The following is a 20,190-nucleotide window of genomic DNA, read 5'->3' as shown; positions in this document are numbered from 1 at the left end:
GTTTGGTGGTTTACAAGACAATTACATGTTGCATAAATGCCAAGTATGCACAGAATGAGTAATCACTTAGTACAAACCAAAAGACGTTTATTTTGCAGTCACAATGCTTACACTATGTAGCAGACATCCAAACAATTCAACCAGCTACCATATCACTCAATGGACCCAACACACAGTCGCCAAACAGAACACATTCACAGCAGGGAACCAAAAGAAAATCATTTTAAATCAAACTGAAATAAACATCCATGAGTGCTGGACATGGTTAGAGATGAGCTAGTTCTTCACAGTTAGCAGCAACATCTGTTGAGTGTAGCACAAGTATATAATATATTTCATTCTGTTTCTCTTGGTCAATGTATCAGATCTATTGGGTATATTTCTTCAGTTAAAAATAAAAATGGACTCTTGGGAGAAATTATAAGGGGAGTGTGATTGAGCCAGATTGATTTACTTCTGTGATGTGTGTGTGTGTGTATATATATGTATGTATATATTTTAATTATTTTTAGTACCCCGTTCTTAAGTACTTGGCTACATCCTATAGGCTTCTCTACCAAAAATGCCCAATCAACAATAAAGCCACAAGAGACTGGAAGCCAGTGAGACTTAAAAGGGCAAATAGCTCATTGAGAACAACTTCACTACAGCCATATGTCTTTATCTAATTTCCACACAAAAGACATTAGGTTGAAAGTTACTGGTGAGGGGGTCATCACCATGCCCCCATAAGCTGAGGTCTTGGAATGAATAATCATGTGTGTAAAAGAGGCAACCAACCACGTCATTGGATTGAAATTTATTTGAACCCCAGGAATAAGGCCTCTTGAGCCCTGTGACACTGAACAGAACTGAACGCAAGCTTGGTGCTGAAAGGCCAGACTCCACCACAAAGGTAGGGAGGATGGTTTCGCGGCCTTGGGAAGAATCACTCACCACCACCACCCCTCACGTTGACTTTTGGGAACGGGATCCCACTGGCCCTCAATGAACATTACTCTGCAACTGAAAAGGCAGCAGGGAATAGTGTATTTACAAAGTCTCCAATACACCGAATCACTCTAAAGGAAAAATGTACAATGTGTTGTTATTCGCTTCCCACACCAGCATCCCTCCCTGCCCCGTGCCAGCAATCCTCACAAAGATGTACGGTCATCTCTTCCACCACACACTCCAATCCCACATCATCTGGATATAGTATTCTCGTCATACAGACAAACCCACACTGCAGCACAGTTGTACTAACTTACTAGACTGTAAAAACTTCAATCACACTTTTTTTGTCTTTAAATTGAATCATTATAAACATTGTTCAAAATGTTATGAAAAAATGTACACTTCTTTGTGTGTTTCTATACAAGGCAGGCAGAAGCAGCGCACTACATATACAAGCTCACCCCAATCCACCCCCACCAAATCTCCATGGAGCTGGAAGAACACCACCTGCTCAAAGAGTCCTTTCCGGTGCCATCCGACACCCAACCCTACTCCCGACCATTCCTCAACGTAACACTCTCTTTGGACTTTGAGCCCCAATTGGTTGAGTATGGTCAGAAGAATGACCTCTAAGAAACTGGCTTTAAAATATGTATATATTTATATGTGTATATATAAAAAAGGGGTTAGAGGGAAGGATGAGGATGGAGGAGTGTGGAAGGTGGGGTAGCAGGGTTAAGGGTTGGGGAGCGGGAGGTGCAGGCTTGCGCAGCGGTGATCCCCTGGCGTTCGGGCCTGGGGAATGTGAGAGTACAGAGGGGGGCTGAACCATGGGGCCATGGCCTGGTGCTCTGTGGAATGTCAGCTCATCATATCGTTGCTGTTTACCCCATACGTGGAATTCTTCATGGAGTCATTCACTTCTCTTCTAAATACTGAAAGGTTTTGTGTAAACCTGGGGTAAGACACAATAAATAAATAAATATATAAATACAAAAAAACCAATGTAATACCTTGACACAGAACATCAATTTTATCACATTTATGTCACAATAAATAAACAAACTAAATGGTAATATTGTTATACATTTATGATACAACACTGCTACACTGGCATCCATCAAAGTATAAATCAAACACTTATAGTATTAGTGTGGACCTTATGGCAAAGAGCGGTCCTGCAATTAGGGATGGGTACCAAAACCTAGTACTTAATTGGTAAAAGACCAAAGTAGCTGTGACATTTACGGTTTTGGTGTTAGAAATTTGCGATAATTTGAATCCACTGCCATTATTTGCAATGCAGCCTTCCTGCATGTTCCAACTATATTCCTTTAAATCATTGTAGAAAATTGTTACAGACATTTGCTCATAGGTGTTTAAATATATAGATAATTGTTTTACATTTAAATAATGAAGTGTTATTTCTGTTCTCAGTTTCTTTTGGTTTTTATAATAAAAACCAAAAATAAATCATATTGATACTTATCTAATCATAGGATTCTCTGCAATTCCCTCGCTTAATTTCTGATCATGCTGTTCCAAACAGGTGGGAGTATGAAATTAAGCATTGAGCTGACTGACAGTCGTGTTTCTCATCCACTAGACAACAATGCCCTGAAGGAGCCTTCTGCAATCTGTGTAAAAGTGAAAACAAATTTGAGTTGGGTTCACCTGTCCCGGTTTTTCGTGAGCAGGTTTCGTTCTATGCCCTCCATAAGGTTTTCAAAACATAAGTGCATGGCCTGCTGCTTCTCTGGTGGCTGGCTGTTCACAATGCCGTTCCTCAAGTCTGCAAAATACTGTGCGAGACAAACAAATGCTTCAAGTACAGGACACCTCCACTCTTCAATACCAACTAAAAGTATATGGTAGCATTAAAGATCATTACCTTCTCATTTAACAGGATCAACCCCAGTAAAGGCCGAGACATTGACCACTGATTCCTGCAGTCCTCAAAGATGATAATATTGAGTACAGTTGACAACATCTGGAAGAAATTGCACAAGGATTCAAATATTTATGTTTGGCCATGAAAGTGCTCACCTCATTAAATATCAGTAGCTGAGATGTAAAACAGTAGTAATTCATTAACAAATCCCTTAATTCATTAGAGACTAATGGTTTAATCACATATTGGCTTAAAAGCAGCAGACGTAGATGAAAATGTCTGAATTTACAGAAAAATTAGGAATAAAGTCTTAAACCCCCAAAATCAAGTCAGATGTGTCAACAACAAAAGCTTAAGCTTACATGACTGTATAATATGATACCTGAAGCAACACTGAGGTTAATACACACCTCAGGACAACCACCCCTGCTCAGACAAAATACATCAGCAGTGTGTGATTCCTGAGCTTGAGAAGGGCACATTTTGCTCATTTTGAGCCGATTTGTCACTTTTATTACACTTCCTGGAGTCCGGACTAATCTCAGCTTGATTGTCGTACATTGTACACAATGTGAACAGCACCGATTCAGCACTCCCAAACAGGTGATAAGATCAGATATAGTGTGGCAGGATAAATTAATTTTTGTACTTTGTTCCCCCTTTCTTTCCATTTACAGCATTTATCAGAAGCCCTTATCCAGAGCAACTTAAAAAAAATCAGTAGTTTCAGAGACAGTCCCCCCCTGGAGCAATTTAGGGTTAAGTGTCTTGCTCTGGGACACAATGGTAGTAAGTGGGATTTGAACCTGGGTCTTCTGGTTCATAGGTTCATTCTGGTGTTACCCACTAGGCTCCTACCACCCCTTTCTTAACCACTAAATAATAGCCATACAGTCAGTGTTCAGTCCGCGCTAACCTTACGCCACAAACGGCAGATACGTCTGTGGCATCATGTGAGCGTGGCCTAAACAGCGATCTATTTTATCTTCATTGGAGCAAACGTAAAGCTGCTTTCAGACCGAATGCGGCATGCGCTCTGTCGTGTGCGTTTCCTCTGGAGAGAAAAAAAAAAAAAAGATTTTGTCCCTGATTTTTGACACTCAGACTGTTAAGATCAGCTTTTCCTCTATTCCCACTTTGTGTCTGTGTTTTGAAGGGGCAGACCAAACACTAGTCCACTTTTATTCCACTGTTCAAGCAAAAATGTGTTGTGGCGCACAGCGGTCAAAGTTCAACAAATGTCAACTTTGATCGAAGTGCGCATGCAACAAGGCTGTTGAGTGGGCTGCCGCCGTGTGGAGTGCTGTGCTGTGGTGCTCATCTCAGATCAGGCCGCCACACTCACTACTGGTGCTACTTTTTAACTAGAATTTTTATGCCGCCGCCATAAAAACGTCATTATGATATAATCGTTTATGTTCTGCATTGCATCTGAATTTACAGAAAAATTAGGAATAAAGTCTTAAACCCCCAAAATCAAGAGTCAAACGTGTCAACAACAAAAGCTTAAGTTACATCACTGTATAATATGATACCTGAAGCAACACTTAATCCCTTCCTCAGGACAACCACAGCACCTCTGCTCAGACAATGCACGTCTCCATCAAGATGCATTGATTAAAATTGATTTCAACACCCCTAGTGTTCACATTCCCTGTGTAGTATGAGCAGTGAGTCGCATCAAAAAGTGTGGAGAAATCGTGAGTTTTGCCTTTTCATTTAACGTGATTCAGTTGTACTATTTGAGATGGACTAGGAGGGGAACAAAGAAACCGAGTGCATGTGAGTCTTCTCACCTGTTGGATCATCTCGGGGTGCTGTTGCATAATGTGCAGGAAGCGGTCGCTTTCTTGGGCCATTGGCGCCGCCCGTTTCTTGGTACTGCGTGATAGCTGCTTGAATAGGTACGTTACTATGTGGTCCAAACTGGAGCAGCAACCTGTGCATACCATTGTGTCTGGGAGGATAAAAAGGAGGAGAAAGGGTGGTAGTATCCTACTGGTGTTCACACACGCCCATAAACCAGAAGACCACAAAGTCACAGGTTCAAACCCCAATTACTACCATTTTGTCCCTGAGCAAGACACTTAAAACTCCTTAGTGTCTCCAGGGGGACTGTCCCTAGAACTACTGATTGTAAGTCATTCTGGATAAGGGTGTCTCATTTAAAAACTTACTTAACCACAGAAATGTAGAACTACACAGAAATTAATCAAGGCAGACAAATAAAATAAGCACTGGTGATTCTAAATAACATTTCTGAAAATCTAGCTCGATCTTGTAATAATAAATATAGTTGTCAGTTTTCTTAATATGGAACATACAATTTAGACCTCTTGTAATGAATCCTTGCAAGATCTTTATTTACCAAGTGCAGTGAGTCCCTCTGATATCGATGACAGGATGTACATGACCACATGAGGCTCCAGGCTTGCAATGAAGTTCATGTGGTCCTGAGTGAGGACCTCCAACAGAGAATAGTAGGACTGACTGAGTTTAGGATAATCCTGCACAGAAGAGTACAACAAAAAAAGTGGTGCTTTAACAAAATGATAAAAGAAACATCTCAAAAGAGACTGTTTTGGAGTATTATTAAAATAACCCATCCTCCTCCATTTCCAGTTTACCCCAAAAATTCCTACAACCACAAACAGCTACAAAACCTAAAACCAGGGGGTGCTGAAGCTTGATCTTCACTCCCAGAAAATGTGGACTCAAAAGGAAGCTGGACAGTTTTTGAGACTCACCAAAAGGTCGCTGTGAGGGATGGAAAGAAGCAGCTTGATGAACGTCTGCAGGGCGTTGTCAAGGGCATCGTCACCATAGAGACGGAAGACACCAAAATTGACATAGTTGCCACTCAGGACGGCCTTGAGCATGGAGAAGCAGATGGAGATCCCTTTGAGTTTCAGGGCATAGACCTGATCCTTCGGCACCTCACCCAGCGTCAGGATACGGTTACCTTTACACCAAGGACACCAAAAATGAACATTTTAAAAGCACTGTGGTGATTCTCTGTAGTAAAAGCAACATAGCTGATGTTCTTGATGAATGAATTAAAGAAAACAAAGCAGGGTTGTTATACCATAAGTGGTAATCATCTTGCTTGTTTCTCTAAACAGCAAAATACCATTGGGCGAGGAGACATCAAACTGTAATCGCTGCGATCTGAAACACACACACACACAAAAAAAAGTTCTACACCAAGCTGCATGAGAAGAGTTTTATTGGACACTTTTACACAAAATCTTGCTTTACCTGTTGTGGACAAGCTCAGCCATGAGCTTGAGCACAGGTGTAGTGCATGCAGGAACATGGTACCAGAGCTCAATCGCTCGCTGCAGAATGGGCATATACGAAGGGTATCTGTACGAGGAAATTAGAGCTCAGGAAAAAAAAATCACAATACAGTGCCAGGTAATACAAAAAAAAAAAAAAAAAAAAAAAAAATAGGAAGACAAGGATACATCCAGTCAAAGAGCATCATGAAGCTGGTCTTGGCATTGAATGCGAATGCAATCCCTCTCAGGTCTCTCACCAACCCCACTAATGTCCTCTGCAGGAGATAAAGAGACCAGAACATGTAATCTGCTATTTGAATATTTCGTTATACAACAAGGTGGAATCCAACTTAAATTAATGATGAGTGTTTTAATGAATTTGAAGGGCTGACAGGCAACAACTTACTTTGGCTTCTTGCTCATTAAAGGTATTGGTGCTGAACATCTGTGCTACTGCCTCAAAAGCCGCTGTCAGAGGAAGCATGAACTGCTCAAACTGGTCCTCATCCTCCCCTATTGCAAAACAGCACATGCAAGACACACGAGTGCTTTGAAAATCTCAACTTTTTCACTCATCATCAGGCACAGGATACAGAAGCATTGTACAGACTTCTCAAACCTACCTAAATCCACCATGAGCAAGCGGCCCAGGGCTGTGTAGAAGGTGGTCCGACACCTCATGTCACTGAGGTTGGACTGATTGTTCACGCCCAGGAAGGAAAAGTGCTCGCTCTGATGGCAACATATTAAGAACTTGACATTAAAAAGGAGTCCCTTCACTCAGGGGCGGAAATGATGACAGGGAAAGAGTTCACTTACAGTGTGATTATTTAGCATGAACTGAACTGCACTGAGCTTGACCAGCTTTCTCACACTGCTATATGTGCAGATAGAAGGTCAAGGAAAACAGATCAACATTAACACTAGGGATGCACCGACAACCGTATCGGCCTCGATGCCACATTTTCTAAAGTACTCGTTAAAAGTCACCCGATACCACGGTCTGAAGAAATGTCTATGTTCAGCTCACAACGGGAAGAAGGCGAGGCGAGATATGTCAGCCGTGTGGAACTATTTCAAAGTGAAAAGGTGACAAAACAAAGGTGGACTGCAAATTGTGCTCAGCGAAATTGTCCAGAGGAGGCTCAAAAGGTAGCGCATTTAACACGAGTAATTTAATTTAAGGGCTGGTAGGTAGTAGCGTAGTGGGTAACACTCTCACCTATGAACCAGAAGACCCAGGTTCAAAATCCCACTTACTACCATTGTGTCCCTGAGCAAGACCCTTAAGCCTAAGTTGCTCCGGGGGGGGGGGGGGACTGTCCCTGTAACTACTGATTGTAAGTCGCTCTGGGTAAGGGCATCTGATAAATGCTGTAAATTTAAAATCAAGCACCTAAAACGAGTACAAAAAGTTCACCCACGCTGCAGCAAACTCTTGCAAGACGAGAGAAAATGTCCAGAGACAATCCACGTGCTGTGAAAATAACCCAGGCAATTATCGAGTACATTGCATTGAGTGACCAGCCACTCTCGGAGGTGGGAATCCTGCGTGTTGTGGAGCCGCCGCTACATGACTGACACGGAGCTGCATAAACTACACAACTCCGTGAAAAAACAAGCCTCCTCTGCGGATATTTGGACATACATTGGTAGCCCCGTGTCGATAATTAGCCTAACCTCCCAGTGTATAAACGAGAATTGCACTGTCACCGTAATTTTTTTTTTATAATTATTTATTCTGTAATATGTTGCATACAACATGCTTTTCATTATAAATAATTCTTAATGCCAAACTAGTCCCTTGTTTTTTTTTTTTTGTTAAATGATATGACTAAAGCGGTTACCTGTAAATTTAAATCACGTTTTTATTAAGTACTCTGTATCGGCGAGTACTGAAATGCACGTACTCGTTTTCCAAAAAAGTGGTATCGGTGCACCCCTAATTCACACCACTGATAACAATAATAAACACATGATTTCATTTATGTCAAGGATATCCAATAGAAAGATCATTCAGAAGCTGTAACGTCTTGGATGTGATCGGCTCACACTGTCCCCAGTACTTCAAATTGGTTATTCTGAAACAAAATAAAACGGACACAACAAGTCAGACACAGTGTTTTGTTCCAGGGCATAATGATCACAGCAGGATTTGCATGGAGTTCAAATTTATGGACTTGCATTTATGTAAAAGCTGGTTCATCAGAGTTCACTGACCTCTAGACTTAGCACTGATCATGACCATTAAGGTCATGACCTTAATAGTAAAAAGTGTGAAACCTGTAACAAGGTACTTACATTTTTCCAATGAAAACGCTGAGCACCATAGTCTCATCGTTGAGACCCAGGACCTCGGACAGCCGCCTGTACAGCTGAAAACAAACCCAAAAGAGGAACGTTCATTTATGCAGCCAGAGAAACACCCAGTATATACGCATGTGACCAACACAGCACCAGTCTAAATTAAAGTATAATTATGAATCGATCATGGCTTAAGATGTGCTTTAGAGTTGGCCTTGTAGTCACTGAATTTCAGTGATCAAGTTGCATAGAGTGAAGTACCTGTATGACAGAGCAAACATGGGTAATGAGTAATCCATTGTTCTCTCAAAAGAGAAAGATCACAAATGTTTTCCATTCTTTAAATGGAAAAACTGCTCAACTTGTATTGGATTTGACTATTTTTAAGCTACTGTGACTACAATAGCACTTCTATTTATAAAAATGATGATAAAAAAATGCAACAACAAAAACATGCCCATTCAACAGGAGTCATCTCAGGTAGTAGAAGCAGTTTTCAGAAGAGCAAACAGAAAAAGAACCGCAAATCTATCCGGCAAAAACCATCAAGCCATCATCTTGCCAAGACGAGACTTTTGGACCTCAACATCTATGGTGTCAAACTCGCAGGTCACATCCCGATTATATGAAGCACTGACAACACACAACCCACAGATCCCATAATGCAGTGCTTCAGTTGCCTTGCGCAACATGATCCTATGATGCAGTGCACACTTTGCGGTCAAACGGAACAAGTCCCAAGACCTGACATTTTGGAGATGTAAGCGGGAAAAAGAACAGGCATCTGACCAACAACACTTTACACACAGGGAGAGCATACAAACTCCTCACATAAAGCTGGAGGCCGCACAACCATGGAGGTGAGGCCACAATGCTATTCACCTTACTGCCATAATAAAAGCAATACAAAAAAAATAATAATAATAATACAGCAGCACATTTAATCAGTTTACACAGGATGCAATTTTATTCCTAATACGAATATTAATTATTATTGAGTGTCATTGGTAAAACCGCTAACAAAGAGAAAGTGAATGTATTAACTGTACTAGATTGTGAACATGAACAATAATAACTATTCACAGGCAATAGTGAATATTACCAATAAACAGATTGAGTACCAAAATTAATTCTGTAAAACACAATTAATTAGTGCTAATTAGGGCCAGTCACAACTGCAGCTAGATCATACATCACTGCTAGACCTCACTTAAGCATAACAGCTTCATTCCTGTTTACCGTGTCCACCATTTTTAACTGTAAGCAAAATAAAGCCGCAGGTAAATTAATTCTTTCCTTCCATATCATGTACAATATTGTTCAAATGAGCACTCCATGAGATTGTATTTTGGGTGAACAGAGCCTCTCTATATATAGAAAGGATTCGGTAATTTATAATTATGACTAGTCCAGCAAAAATAACCAAATTGTCCTAATTCCTTTAAGGATGGGCACATCAAAGGGGCTTTGCCCAAATGTACACACAGGTCCAAATGTAAACTACTAAAAAGTGGACTACATCCAGGACAGGATGATATACTAGAACAAACCAAACACATGACAGCTGGGACATTGACACTAATTTAAACAATAATGCAACTTATCTGACTGTTCACAATATGGAGCCTCTGGACAAAAGACAAGAAGAAAAACCATGCAAGAGTTTTTGCCAATTATCATTGATACATAAAAGCACCCATCTTATACAGTATATAAGATGAAACAACCATAATGCACCAATTATATAAAAAGCACCACAAAGCAATTAAATAGGCTGAGTCAACTGCCCTGGTACACAAAGGCGCAACAAACAAAGCCACGACAAAAGCAGTGGCCATTCCAGACTCCATACAGCAAATGCTTCAACATTAAATAGTGTCGAACATGGGATCCTGAAATACTGAAAGCAACCTGAGGGAAAAGCCAATAAATTACCTTAGACGATTTCTGCACCTGGTCACCGATGTAGATTTTACGGAACTGCTCGAAGAAGCTAAGCATGGCCAGCTCCAGCTTCTCATTGCCGGCCTGAGCCAATCGAGAGTCGGTCAAATTCATTAACTGCAAAACTCTGCGGTGAGAATCAGAAAATGGGAAAATTCGCAGCAAAATTAGAAAATGCAATCTTAGCAGAAACACAAAGTGTATAAACCTTTAATCTGACAAAGAATGTTTAAGATATTATTAATATAGGAGTTGTTTACTTTAGAACACGTCATACTGAGATCGCCAATGCCTAGAGTCATTTATTTTGGTATGGCATATCACACTGATGTACCATGTTATTCCATCACAGAGCACGTAGCATGAAACCTGTGGTCTTTTTTTTTCCCTTCTTCTTACAGTACAGGGATTAGTGGTTTGCAATTCAGTCTATTTGAAGATGCAGGCATGTTCATGTGAGTGGACACATACCGACAAACAAGCTCTCCATCCATAGCATCCTGCTCATCTGTGCTGGCAAAAGAAACCCGTCCTCCAATAACAGCTCCAATGATATACACCAACCAGGTCAGTCGGCCTTAAAGAAAATAAATGCAGGAAAAATGGGAAAAAATAAACACGAACCGGAACACTTTCCCCACACATTCCCCTGTTCTCTATATAAGTAGGATGAACATACCCTCCTGCACAGCGATGTCCATGCTGCTGGAGTTCGTTGACTGAAGCAGCTCCTGGTAAGATTGGGCGGACTGATCAAAGAGCTGGACGAGCAAGGCGCAGGTCTTTTCATACTCACAGCGCCCAATGGTGGACAGCTGATCCAGCTGCTGCTGAACTAAACCAGCATCATCAAGTGGGTCCTCCAGACCATCCCTATGATTTTTGGCAAGAATATCAAAATAATTTTTTTTTCATAATTCAGTAAAATCACAGTGCCAAAATTTTTTTAGGAGTCATTAAAAGCACTTGAACATCAACCTGTACTGTACCTGAGGATGATATGCACAGATTCGAGGCGAGAGGTGATATAGGCCTTGGTCACCTCAGGAGTGTATGTCTCCAACATATGAGGCTCTGTGGCTTTGACATAGGGTACAGATGCAGCCAACCGCTGCCACAGACTGAGCAGGTAGTGCACGCTGTTTGGGGCAAACTCCCAGTGCTGCGTATGGAGAACAATCCACACAGACGCTATAGTTACACAAGCATATACAAGCAACACAGAATAAGATCACCAGAGCTCATCACAGCAAACAATCAATCAAATCCCACTGACCTGTAGACTGGTCACTGTAAAATTGGCAATCAGTCTTATGACTTCAGGATAGTTTTCCACTTTGACTAGTTCACCAAGCTGATAGTTACTTTTTAGCCTTGCTAACAATCGGCAAAATTCATGGTAATTATTAGGATCAGACAAACTCTGTGGGGGAAAAAGGAAGAAAGAAGACATATTACAAACACAGCAGAAGGGGCTTGGCCAGAGGTGTAGGCCACAACACTCCCCACTTACACTTAACATTAAACAAATTCTCGACTCTCATTTAAAACGGAAAGACCGGAAATGAGAAATACTGACCTGTGGATTTTCTAATATCCTTTTCACGCCATCTACTAAGTGGGAAAGGAACTTTGCTCTCTCTGCGTTGTTGAAGAGTGACCGTCGTACAGATGCTATTTGAACTAAACAAGACAAAACCTAGAGGGAATTAACAAGACATAGGTTAATAGCATTTTCCCCCACATTTCAAATATTCAATGACAAGTCGAGTTTAAAGACAACAGGAGTCATTTAAGTCCCCTATTATGAAAAATAATCTCACAAAATGCAATTAATATTAAGACGAGTTCCCCTGCAGTGGCTAGAAATATTGCTGGGTGTAAAGAGTGTTTTCTGAACAGCAGCTCAGACGGTCAAATCTGTAATTTGTCCCCTTATGATGTCATAAGGGGAAAAGTTACCTCCTGTTTCTTATGCTTTGTCCACTCAGAGAATTTCCCACCCCTCCCCTAAAAAGTAACTCCACCAACAGTCATGGCTTCCAATCGTGCAAAGCACTCCAACTGCTTGTGAAACGATATGAAAGAACTTTTGCCACGAGACGCTGTAGAACCAGTGGGTTAATTTTGTTTTTCTGAACGAAGACACGACTTCCTGGTTGTGGCAAACATTGTGGTTGGTGAATGGTGTAATCATTTTCACCCCCTCACTTCTATAGGTCACTCTCCTCACTCTCCTCCTCGTCCCTCCTCTGCATTAGCATTTAAAGCGACACACACATCGAAACGGCTCATCCTGGGGAAATCTCACTGTGGGACTGGCTCGAAGTTGCTGTAATTTTGCATGACTGAATTTCGTAAAGAGACTTCAGATACAGTATTAGGAAACCACTAAGACCTATTTAAAAGCAAAAATATTTCATAATAGGGGACCTTTAAAATTTTTTTTAAAAAATCAACACATCCTACATGAACCCACCTCATTTTATTTCTAGCAGGTCTTAGACATTTTTTTAAAATTTGCCCAGTAATGCATATATGTTGTTTGCATGCGAGTTAGTATGAGAGGTCAGCTTTTATTCAAATATTATTGGACAAAATGACACTCAATACATTGACAAATACTTTTGCAGAACTGCAAATGTAGAAGTCTTCAGGAATCATGAGCAGGTTACTCAACATAACACACAGTATAAAGAAGCAACTATTTAATTTTTTCAGCATACGAATTAGACAGTGGCTAGAATGCTTGCCAGATAATGCAAGAGAAACAAACCACAAGGACAATTTTTTTATTCTGCAAAGAATGACCCCTTTAAATTATAATGGTATATGGGTAAAAGTGTAAAATGCACAACATAAAAATGTCACCATTATTTGCACCAATATAAGAAGCAGTAATACACCACACTGTAACACTTACCAATGGAGAAAGGGATGGAGGGATGGAATGATATAAATCAAAAAACAGCTGGAGGGTTGAGGAATCCAAAAATGCTGCAGAAAAAAACAGGACCAGGGGAATAAAAACAAATTACTTTTACATAAATGCAAAGATGCATTTGCAGTTTCCCAAATCCAAAGGAAAGACATATGTTGCTGGAAAATTAATCTGATAAAACATCTTCGTTTCAGCAGGTACACAACATTTAACATTCTAGCATAAAGCACCTTAATTTACACATCACATTAAATTGATAATAGCTTTATATTTAGTGTTGAGTGTGGCTGACCTGATCTCCAGCTGGTGGGGATCTGGACGGTGCACAGGTCGTCTGAGGATTCATCCGTGGAGGTGCCTATGAAGTCAAAGTTGAGGCAGTTGTGGGCCAACTTAAGCAGCTGCATGAGAAGCCCATGTTGACTCTCGTCGTTGAGGTTCAAGTTCTTCCCAGAGGCCTGCAAACAAGCGGGGCTGTAAAGACTGGACCTGACATTCCTATCCCACGTTTGTAGTCAAGAAGGCAACAAAATCCAGAGGTGAGAATATAGGTTGATCTACCTGTTTCAGCAGATTGCAGGAAAGTGTAAAGATGTCAAACAGAGAAGAGTCCCTGAAAGAAGAAGCAATCTTCCTGTGCTTTGTCAGGGGATGAGTTGTATCTGCCTGATAAGAAAAAGTTACGTCGATTTAGTATCATGAAGTTAGTGTCCATTTATTTTCAGCTAAATCACCAAAATGCTGATGCAAATGTTCTAATCCACGAGCTGATGATTTTATTATAGAATTTTTAGAATAAAGCATGTTCTTCTATTAGGCAGCTCAAAGAAAGCCAAACAAATTAAAACTGGGGGATAAAATATATATCAAACCTAAACCAAGACATATGAGTAACATTTAAAATTACACAGAGACTAATGTAAATATAATAAGCATTAATAAGTATTGACATTATAATTTTGTTTGCAAGATGCTTGAAACGGCAATGCCAGTGCTTGCTTGTCAGAGTTTATTAGTTGGTGCATCTGAGCAAAGGCTGCTTCAGCTATTAGTGGCTGTAAAATCTGTATGGTTTGAGGTATTAGAGAAGGCCACTCAGAGGGTCAGTAATAACTCCACTGGCGTCTGAAGAGATATGGCAGGTAATTACCATATAATGGAAGAATAAGTGCAGGTTCAACTCTACCAAACTATCAGTTTCTAACAACAGATCACTGCATTGATCACGAGCAAGAACTGCTTTTATTGTTATGCACTGCAAAACAATTGCATTATAATACTAGACTGACTACAGGGTGACTAAAAATTATGAGCAGCATTACGGTCACACCATATTTTTTAGAAGAATGTGAGTGGAAGCCTTACCGGCCAAGCAGCATACAGCAGCGCCAAGAGCTCATACCACACAAAATTGAAATGAGTAAAAATGGCACTTACATCACTGAGAAGCGTGGAGAAACTTACTTGGTTGATTTCATTGGTCAGCTGAGAGAGGATAGTGACCCCGATGATGCAGTGCTCTACACTGTCCTGGAGTCAGAGATAAATTGATATCATTCCACAAAAAATTCACCAAAAAGTCTAAAACACACAGCGATTTCAACAGCAATTAAGAGCAACAAATACATTAAATACAAATGATGCAAAGACTAAAAAATAAAACACTATATATTTTGGGTATGTAAGCATCATAATGATAAAAGTCACACATCTTGCACAAATGAATGCATACCTGCAGGAACCTAGTCACATCTACAATGACATTCCTGAAGACATAATCTTCCTTCTGGCAGTCAAACCAACCAAGCTTGGTAATTCTGGCATACAGTTGGATCAATGCTTGCGTGACAAACGCAGCAAGTTTGGGCCGGGTTGCCAGGTAGTTAAGAACATAATTCCCTAAAGATTAATGACAAAATTGAATAAATATTTTTTAGAAAAAGTCAGTTTCACAGCAAAAAAAAAAAAAAGAAAAAAAGAAAAAGTGATTTATTATATCATGACATCATAGTGACTTACGGATGTCAACGCGCTGCTCCAAGGGAAGGGGGTTGCTTGTACGGGACACCAGCTTTGACAGGCATGTGGCGGCCAACAACTGCGAGTAAGAGGACTAGAAACACACACAAAATAACTTTTCTCGCTCACTGAGCCCCCCAGAGGTCATGTAAGAGCTGTGATACTTACACTTCCCCTCTCAAGAAGAAGCTGGCATTTACTCAGGCAGTCGGGGCTGTTGGTAAACTCAACTAGGGCTTTCTCAGCCTGGAGTCGGGTGGTGGTGTCTGTGGTCTCATACAGCTGCTTGCACAGGATCTCTAGCTGGGCTAGGCTCTAAACATGGCAGAGGAACAAAGAGCAGAGTGTCACAAGTTCACACCCAAAGAGACCTCAGTGCAGTGAAAAGGGTTCTTACACATTTTTACTAAATAATTTCCATGGCTTTTCAATTACTATAAGGCAAATTTCACGACCAAAAAATTTCTCCGAAAAAAGAAAAAAAAAGTCAAATTTATCAAAATATTGATAAACTGAATTGATGACAACCCTGAAAAGATTCACGTAAATGACACAAAGTTGGCACAAGCCCGAGGTCGGGTTTAGACAGACGACGGGCCGGATGTGACGCATCCTTGAGGATGCTGTACGTCTTTTGCAGACAGCGGGAGGTGTGGATATCATCCGAGGCAGGTAGCTGCTGGTTTACCACGTTCTGTGCAGTCTTTACAATTCACCGAAGGGCCCCTGTTCTCTGCTACAGGGCTGCTGCTGTACCGCCCCGGGATACTATATGTGATCGCACGCTCTACGGAGCAGGGGTAAAAGGATTATTAATGCTTTTGTGACAAGTTTACCTTCCTGAGTGTTCTTTTTTTTTTTTTTTTAAAAGAGATTTGTGGTGTTTATTGTCCATGAGAAGTCTTCATTGATGTATGTGCAGATATTTGAGACCGGACACCCTGTCCACCTTTTCCCCGTTGATGTTCAGTGGTGAGTAAACAAACTTTACAAACTTTTTTTTTTTTTTTTTTAACGTTTAGGGGCAGTGGTGGCCTAGCGGTTAAGAATGCGTCCCCATAATCAGAAGGTTGCCGGTTCGAATCCCCATCCACCAAGGTGTCACTGAGCAAAGCACCGTCCCCACACGCTAAGGGTGAAGGTTAAAAGCAGAGGACACATTTCGTTGTGTCACTGTGTGCTGTGTTTCACAATCACTTTACTTGTAAAGACACAAACAAATGTTTCTCGTGCAGTCTTATGGGAACCATGTACTTTGTTATTCATGTGTCAATCAGATTTCAATTACTTTCCAATAACTTTATATGTTTATTTTGTATTCCAAAACTTTTCAAGACCTGGAAAATGCTCTTTTCAAATTTTCCAGGTTTTTAATGACCGTGGAACCCGTGAAGTTCTGCTGACTTAACAAGATGATGAAAATGGTGGTTAAATCATGACAGAATACCAGACTACTGATGTAACACAATATTTTAACACTATGATCTGGTGGGCTGACTAATAAGCATTCATTCTGACCTAAAGTGGGATAGTTTAGGCCAGTGCAATTCAATCCCATACATAGTGCAAATATGCATCCTTTTACTTTACGTGGGCATTGAAACTTAAACTTATACTTATCCACCAACTTATAATAACCAATCAAATCATCTGAAATGGAGGACCAAGACCTCATTTAGGGTAAGAGCAGTAAAATGTAGTTCATCAAGATGAGACATTCTCTGGTTTAACGGTTTAAATTTGCCAACTAAATAAGATGACGCGGTCAAGGAGACAACTTCTAGTGCTTCACTCCAGCAGGCACATAATGCCACATAAACAGCACACGAATGCATTCAAAATCTGAGGACATTACACTGTAGGCTGATTAAAAATGCATGAACTACAACAGACCTCATGTGGACAGGCACGATGGAACAGCCGACTCCCGTGACACCCGGCACTCCCACCCTTTTGTTTCTCGCTTGAGACATTTCAAACAGAGAGATGACATCCGTAAAAAAAAAAAAGAAAAAGCACCACACGTGGACAAGTGCATTTAGGGTGACACAGGGTCTCTCTAGGACATCCGAGGTTTGCCAGTTTGACCTTCCGACACTGAGCAGGGACCTTAAGACCTCATCGCTGTTGGGACACTGTGACATGCTGACCCTGGGCTCTGACCCCAGTCTTCTGCTAGCATATGAAAACAATATATTTAAAAAGTCTCCTCAGATGAGACATCGACTACTGTGTGGTGACCCCCAAATGCCGACACGCACGCTGCACACAGGAGATAAGAATATGAACTTCATGCTGACAAGGCTATGGCTCTTCAAGATTAAAAAGGACACTCACATGACGCTGCGACAATGAACAATGAAATAAGTGTAAGAATAAAGGGGGTTATAATTGTGAGAGTGACACTAGTAAAATGTTCAAGGCAGTTACATCTGATTCTACGCAATATAAACTTTTATTAACCTTCTTAGAATGCTAGTACGTGGGAGCCGAAAGTCGCTGGCCTTTTATTTGAGACGGCCTAGCACGGAGCTGCTGTTATGCCCAGTTTGTGTTGCGCACGTTCTCTCCCTTCATTGGCGGTGAATTTGCTGGACCACAGTCTCTGATCCGATCCACCCTCCACAACACGCCATGTTCACCTGAGGTCAGTGATCACTGGTGAATGGTGGAGTAGGCAGCAGATGGGCTGCTCCCTATAACTGGATACCAGGTGTACACTCATAATATATATATATATATATACATACACACACACACACACACACACACACACACACACACCAGCAATCATTAAGCTGTTGTTATCCCAGACCTACACGAGTTACCACTACACCGCTTAAAAAAAAAAAAAAAAAAAAAACTTTTACTTCTACGTAAAGTTCCAGCTCCCGTGTGAATGGGCTTGAAAGACATGCCAACATCGGCCAAGTCAGCTAATTAGGTGACTAATTTAGAAAAAAAAAAGTGCAGCCAGAGCATATTTTCCGCCACGCCAAGTTAGCCGTTCCCAGGCTATGTTGTCTACTAGCGAATCAATACCTGGCAACTCGCCATTCGCAAGTAACGAAACGAAAAATGACTGCAACTCCCGCGTGGAGGTCACGGTGGACGGACATGTGGCAGCTTTTGTTAACGTTCACGGCGGGTCCCGGCGACTGGCTGAACCGATCGATTCGTCGGTGGACGCGCGTGTAACGCGACACCCCCAGAAAAAGCCCGCACGCTACCCGCCGCCGTAGCCGCGCAAGGTCCTCTCTCATCATGGCGGTATTTAGCAAGCTAGCCGGCTACTGGAGTGCTGAACAGCAGCGTGATTGGCCGCCGCGCCGGAGAGCGGGAGAGCGGCAGCGCGCCTGGGCGGGCGGGCGTCGCGCCGCGAGCTCACCGGGCGACCCGGAGCCGCGCGCGGGAGGACTTTCCACGCGCCGGCGGCGGCGGCGGAGCCGCATCGGATGCGATGCTAATGGCTAATGCTAACAGACTGGGAAGCTGCGCCCATCTCCACGCGAGGAGCGACAAATTCCCCGCGGGCGCGAACAAAACTCGTGGCGGGCAGGGGTTTACATTCAACTTGACGCGCCGGAATCGCATGGCCGGCGTGTTGGATTGACGCTCAGCGACTTGTTTACCACACCAAATAACACGCAGCGCGGGAGACACGAATTGGCGCTAACGCTCGCCTGCATCATCGGGGTGCGATCGGCTGCACCCGCCATTCGGCGCGAATTCCCACACGCACCGCATCCCAATGTTTACGCGCACGGCAACCGACCGAGAGCTACAGCCGGCTGGGAACGAAGCGGCCAGCACGATGACAGGCCACAAGTCAACACTGATAATCGCATCCACAAACCATGCCAGTCCGCTGCGCACGCCCCTTCCAAAGCACGCGTCCCGCAAAAAGTACCGGAACGCGCTCGCGCAGCACGCACTTCGGTCTCCGGAGTCGTCCCGCCGGGCAGCGATCGTTCGCGCGCGTGTGTTTTTTTCCCCCAAAAACATAACCCCCCAGTTACCTGCACATGATCCGCCATTTTGCTCCATTCATGCTCCTTTCACTCCCCCCGACAAAGAGCATGCGCGCAAATGCCTACATTCTATACCGCGCTTACGCAGGCGCCGCACGACGCGGGCGCTGTCGGGAGTCGCGGCCCAGCTCTGTGAATCGCGCTACGCAACGTTTCCAGCGCCGCGACCGCTCTTTGTTTACATGGCTCTTAAAGAGGAACCGTTCCCGCAATCGCGCCGGGGGTTTTACGTTCACGGTGACAAGACTTTCGCCGCACTGGCAAAGTAGATCAAAGACTTATTAGTGACAGAGATACGAATGCGTCAGATTTTGATGTTCACATATAACTTTTTTTTTTTGGTATGTAAAAATTCAGTCCAGGACCAGTTCAACCATGGGCCCACCAGTTAGAACCTATAACGTCCACCTGTGTTTATAAAAATGTAAAATAATGTGACAATTGCTGCCATGTATGCTATTCGTGGGTATGAATTTTCCTGTGTGTATTCTGTGCGCGACCCTGTTACTGCCACCTACAGGTGAAGTGGAGTGATTGTCATTGTGAAACACTGCAGCACAGCACACGGTGACACAACGAAATGTGTCCTCTTGGTGAGGACACATTGGTGAGCAGTGGGCAGCCAGGACAGGGGCCCGGGGAGCAGTGTGTGGGGACGGTTGGCAGCTAGGGGCTGTTTCCTTACCGTCAGGCCGCCACTGCCACTGTGAAGCACAAACACAGGTGACAAAGCAATTTAGGAACAGAAGATAACGGCTAGACATTGCACAATCAAGTTTTATGTAGTTCTTCCCTGCACAATCCAGCAGTTATGTCAGAAGACTGTATACACAGTTTTAAAGC

At 42.3% G+C, this 20,190-nt stretch overlaps 1 protein-coding gene across 2 annotated transcripts; it reads right to left on the bottom strand.

The window, feature by feature from the left end:
* Positions 1-66: 66 nt before the first annotated feature.
* Positions 67-19,491, bottom strand: xpo7 (exportin 7). Of its 2 annotated transcripts, none has more exons than XM_028971162.1 (28): positions 19,336-19,491; positions 15,485-15,631; positions 15,317-15,410; positions 15,030-15,196; positions 14,735-14,827; positions 13,859-13,963; positions 13,590-13,755; positions 13,280-13,353; positions 11,936-12,055; positions 11,633-11,779; positions 11,346-11,518; positions 11,036-11,229; positions 10,828-10,933; positions 10,348-10,483; positions 8,410-8,483; positions 8,109-8,189; positions 6,928-6,991; positions 6,732-6,840; positions 6,515-6,621; positions 6,295-6,383; positions 6,086-6,193; positions 5,913-5,995; positions 5,575-5,789; positions 5,196-5,334; positions 4,624-4,784; positions 2,828-2,926; positions 2,611-2,738; positions 67-1,891 (listed from the first exon to the last, which is right to left on the bottom strand). In XM_028971162.1, the coding sequence occupies exons 1-28, from the start codon at positions 19,351-19,353 to the stop codon at positions 1,798-1,800; spliced, it is 3,291 nt and encodes a 1,096-aa protein (XP_028826995.1). In that variant the 5' UTR covers positions 19,354-19,491; the 3' UTR covers positions 67-1,797. The 2 variants fall into 2 exon arrangements, with proteins under 2 accessions (XP_028826995.1, XP_028826996.1); XM_028971163.1 differs by having other exon boundaries at positions 14,762-14,827.
* Positions 19,492-20,190: the final 699 nt, after the last annotated feature.

The sequence above is a fragment of the Denticeps clupeoides genome, chromosome 3 (genome assembly GCF_900700375.1).
Source record: "Denticeps clupeoides chromosome 3, fDenClu1.1, whole genome shotgun sequence".
Classification (NCBI taxonomy): Eukaryota; Metazoa; Chordata; class Actinopteri; order Clupeiformes; family Denticipitidae; genus Denticeps; species Denticeps clupeoides.
This window is presented reverse-complemented; position numbering and strand designations above follow the sequence as displayed.

Bases quoted from the DNA above. Each gene is read 5' to 3' on its own strand.
- xpo7 (XM_028971162.1), bottom strand. The intron at 8,190-8,409 runs GTAAGTACCTTG...ATTTTGTTTCAG, and splicing joins AGCGTTTTCATTGGAAAAAT to AATAACCAATTTGAAGTACT. The intron at 6,622-6,731 runs GTAGGTTTGAGA...GTTTTGCAATAG, and splicing joins CTTGCTCATGGTGGATTTAG to GGGAGGATGAGGACCAGTTT.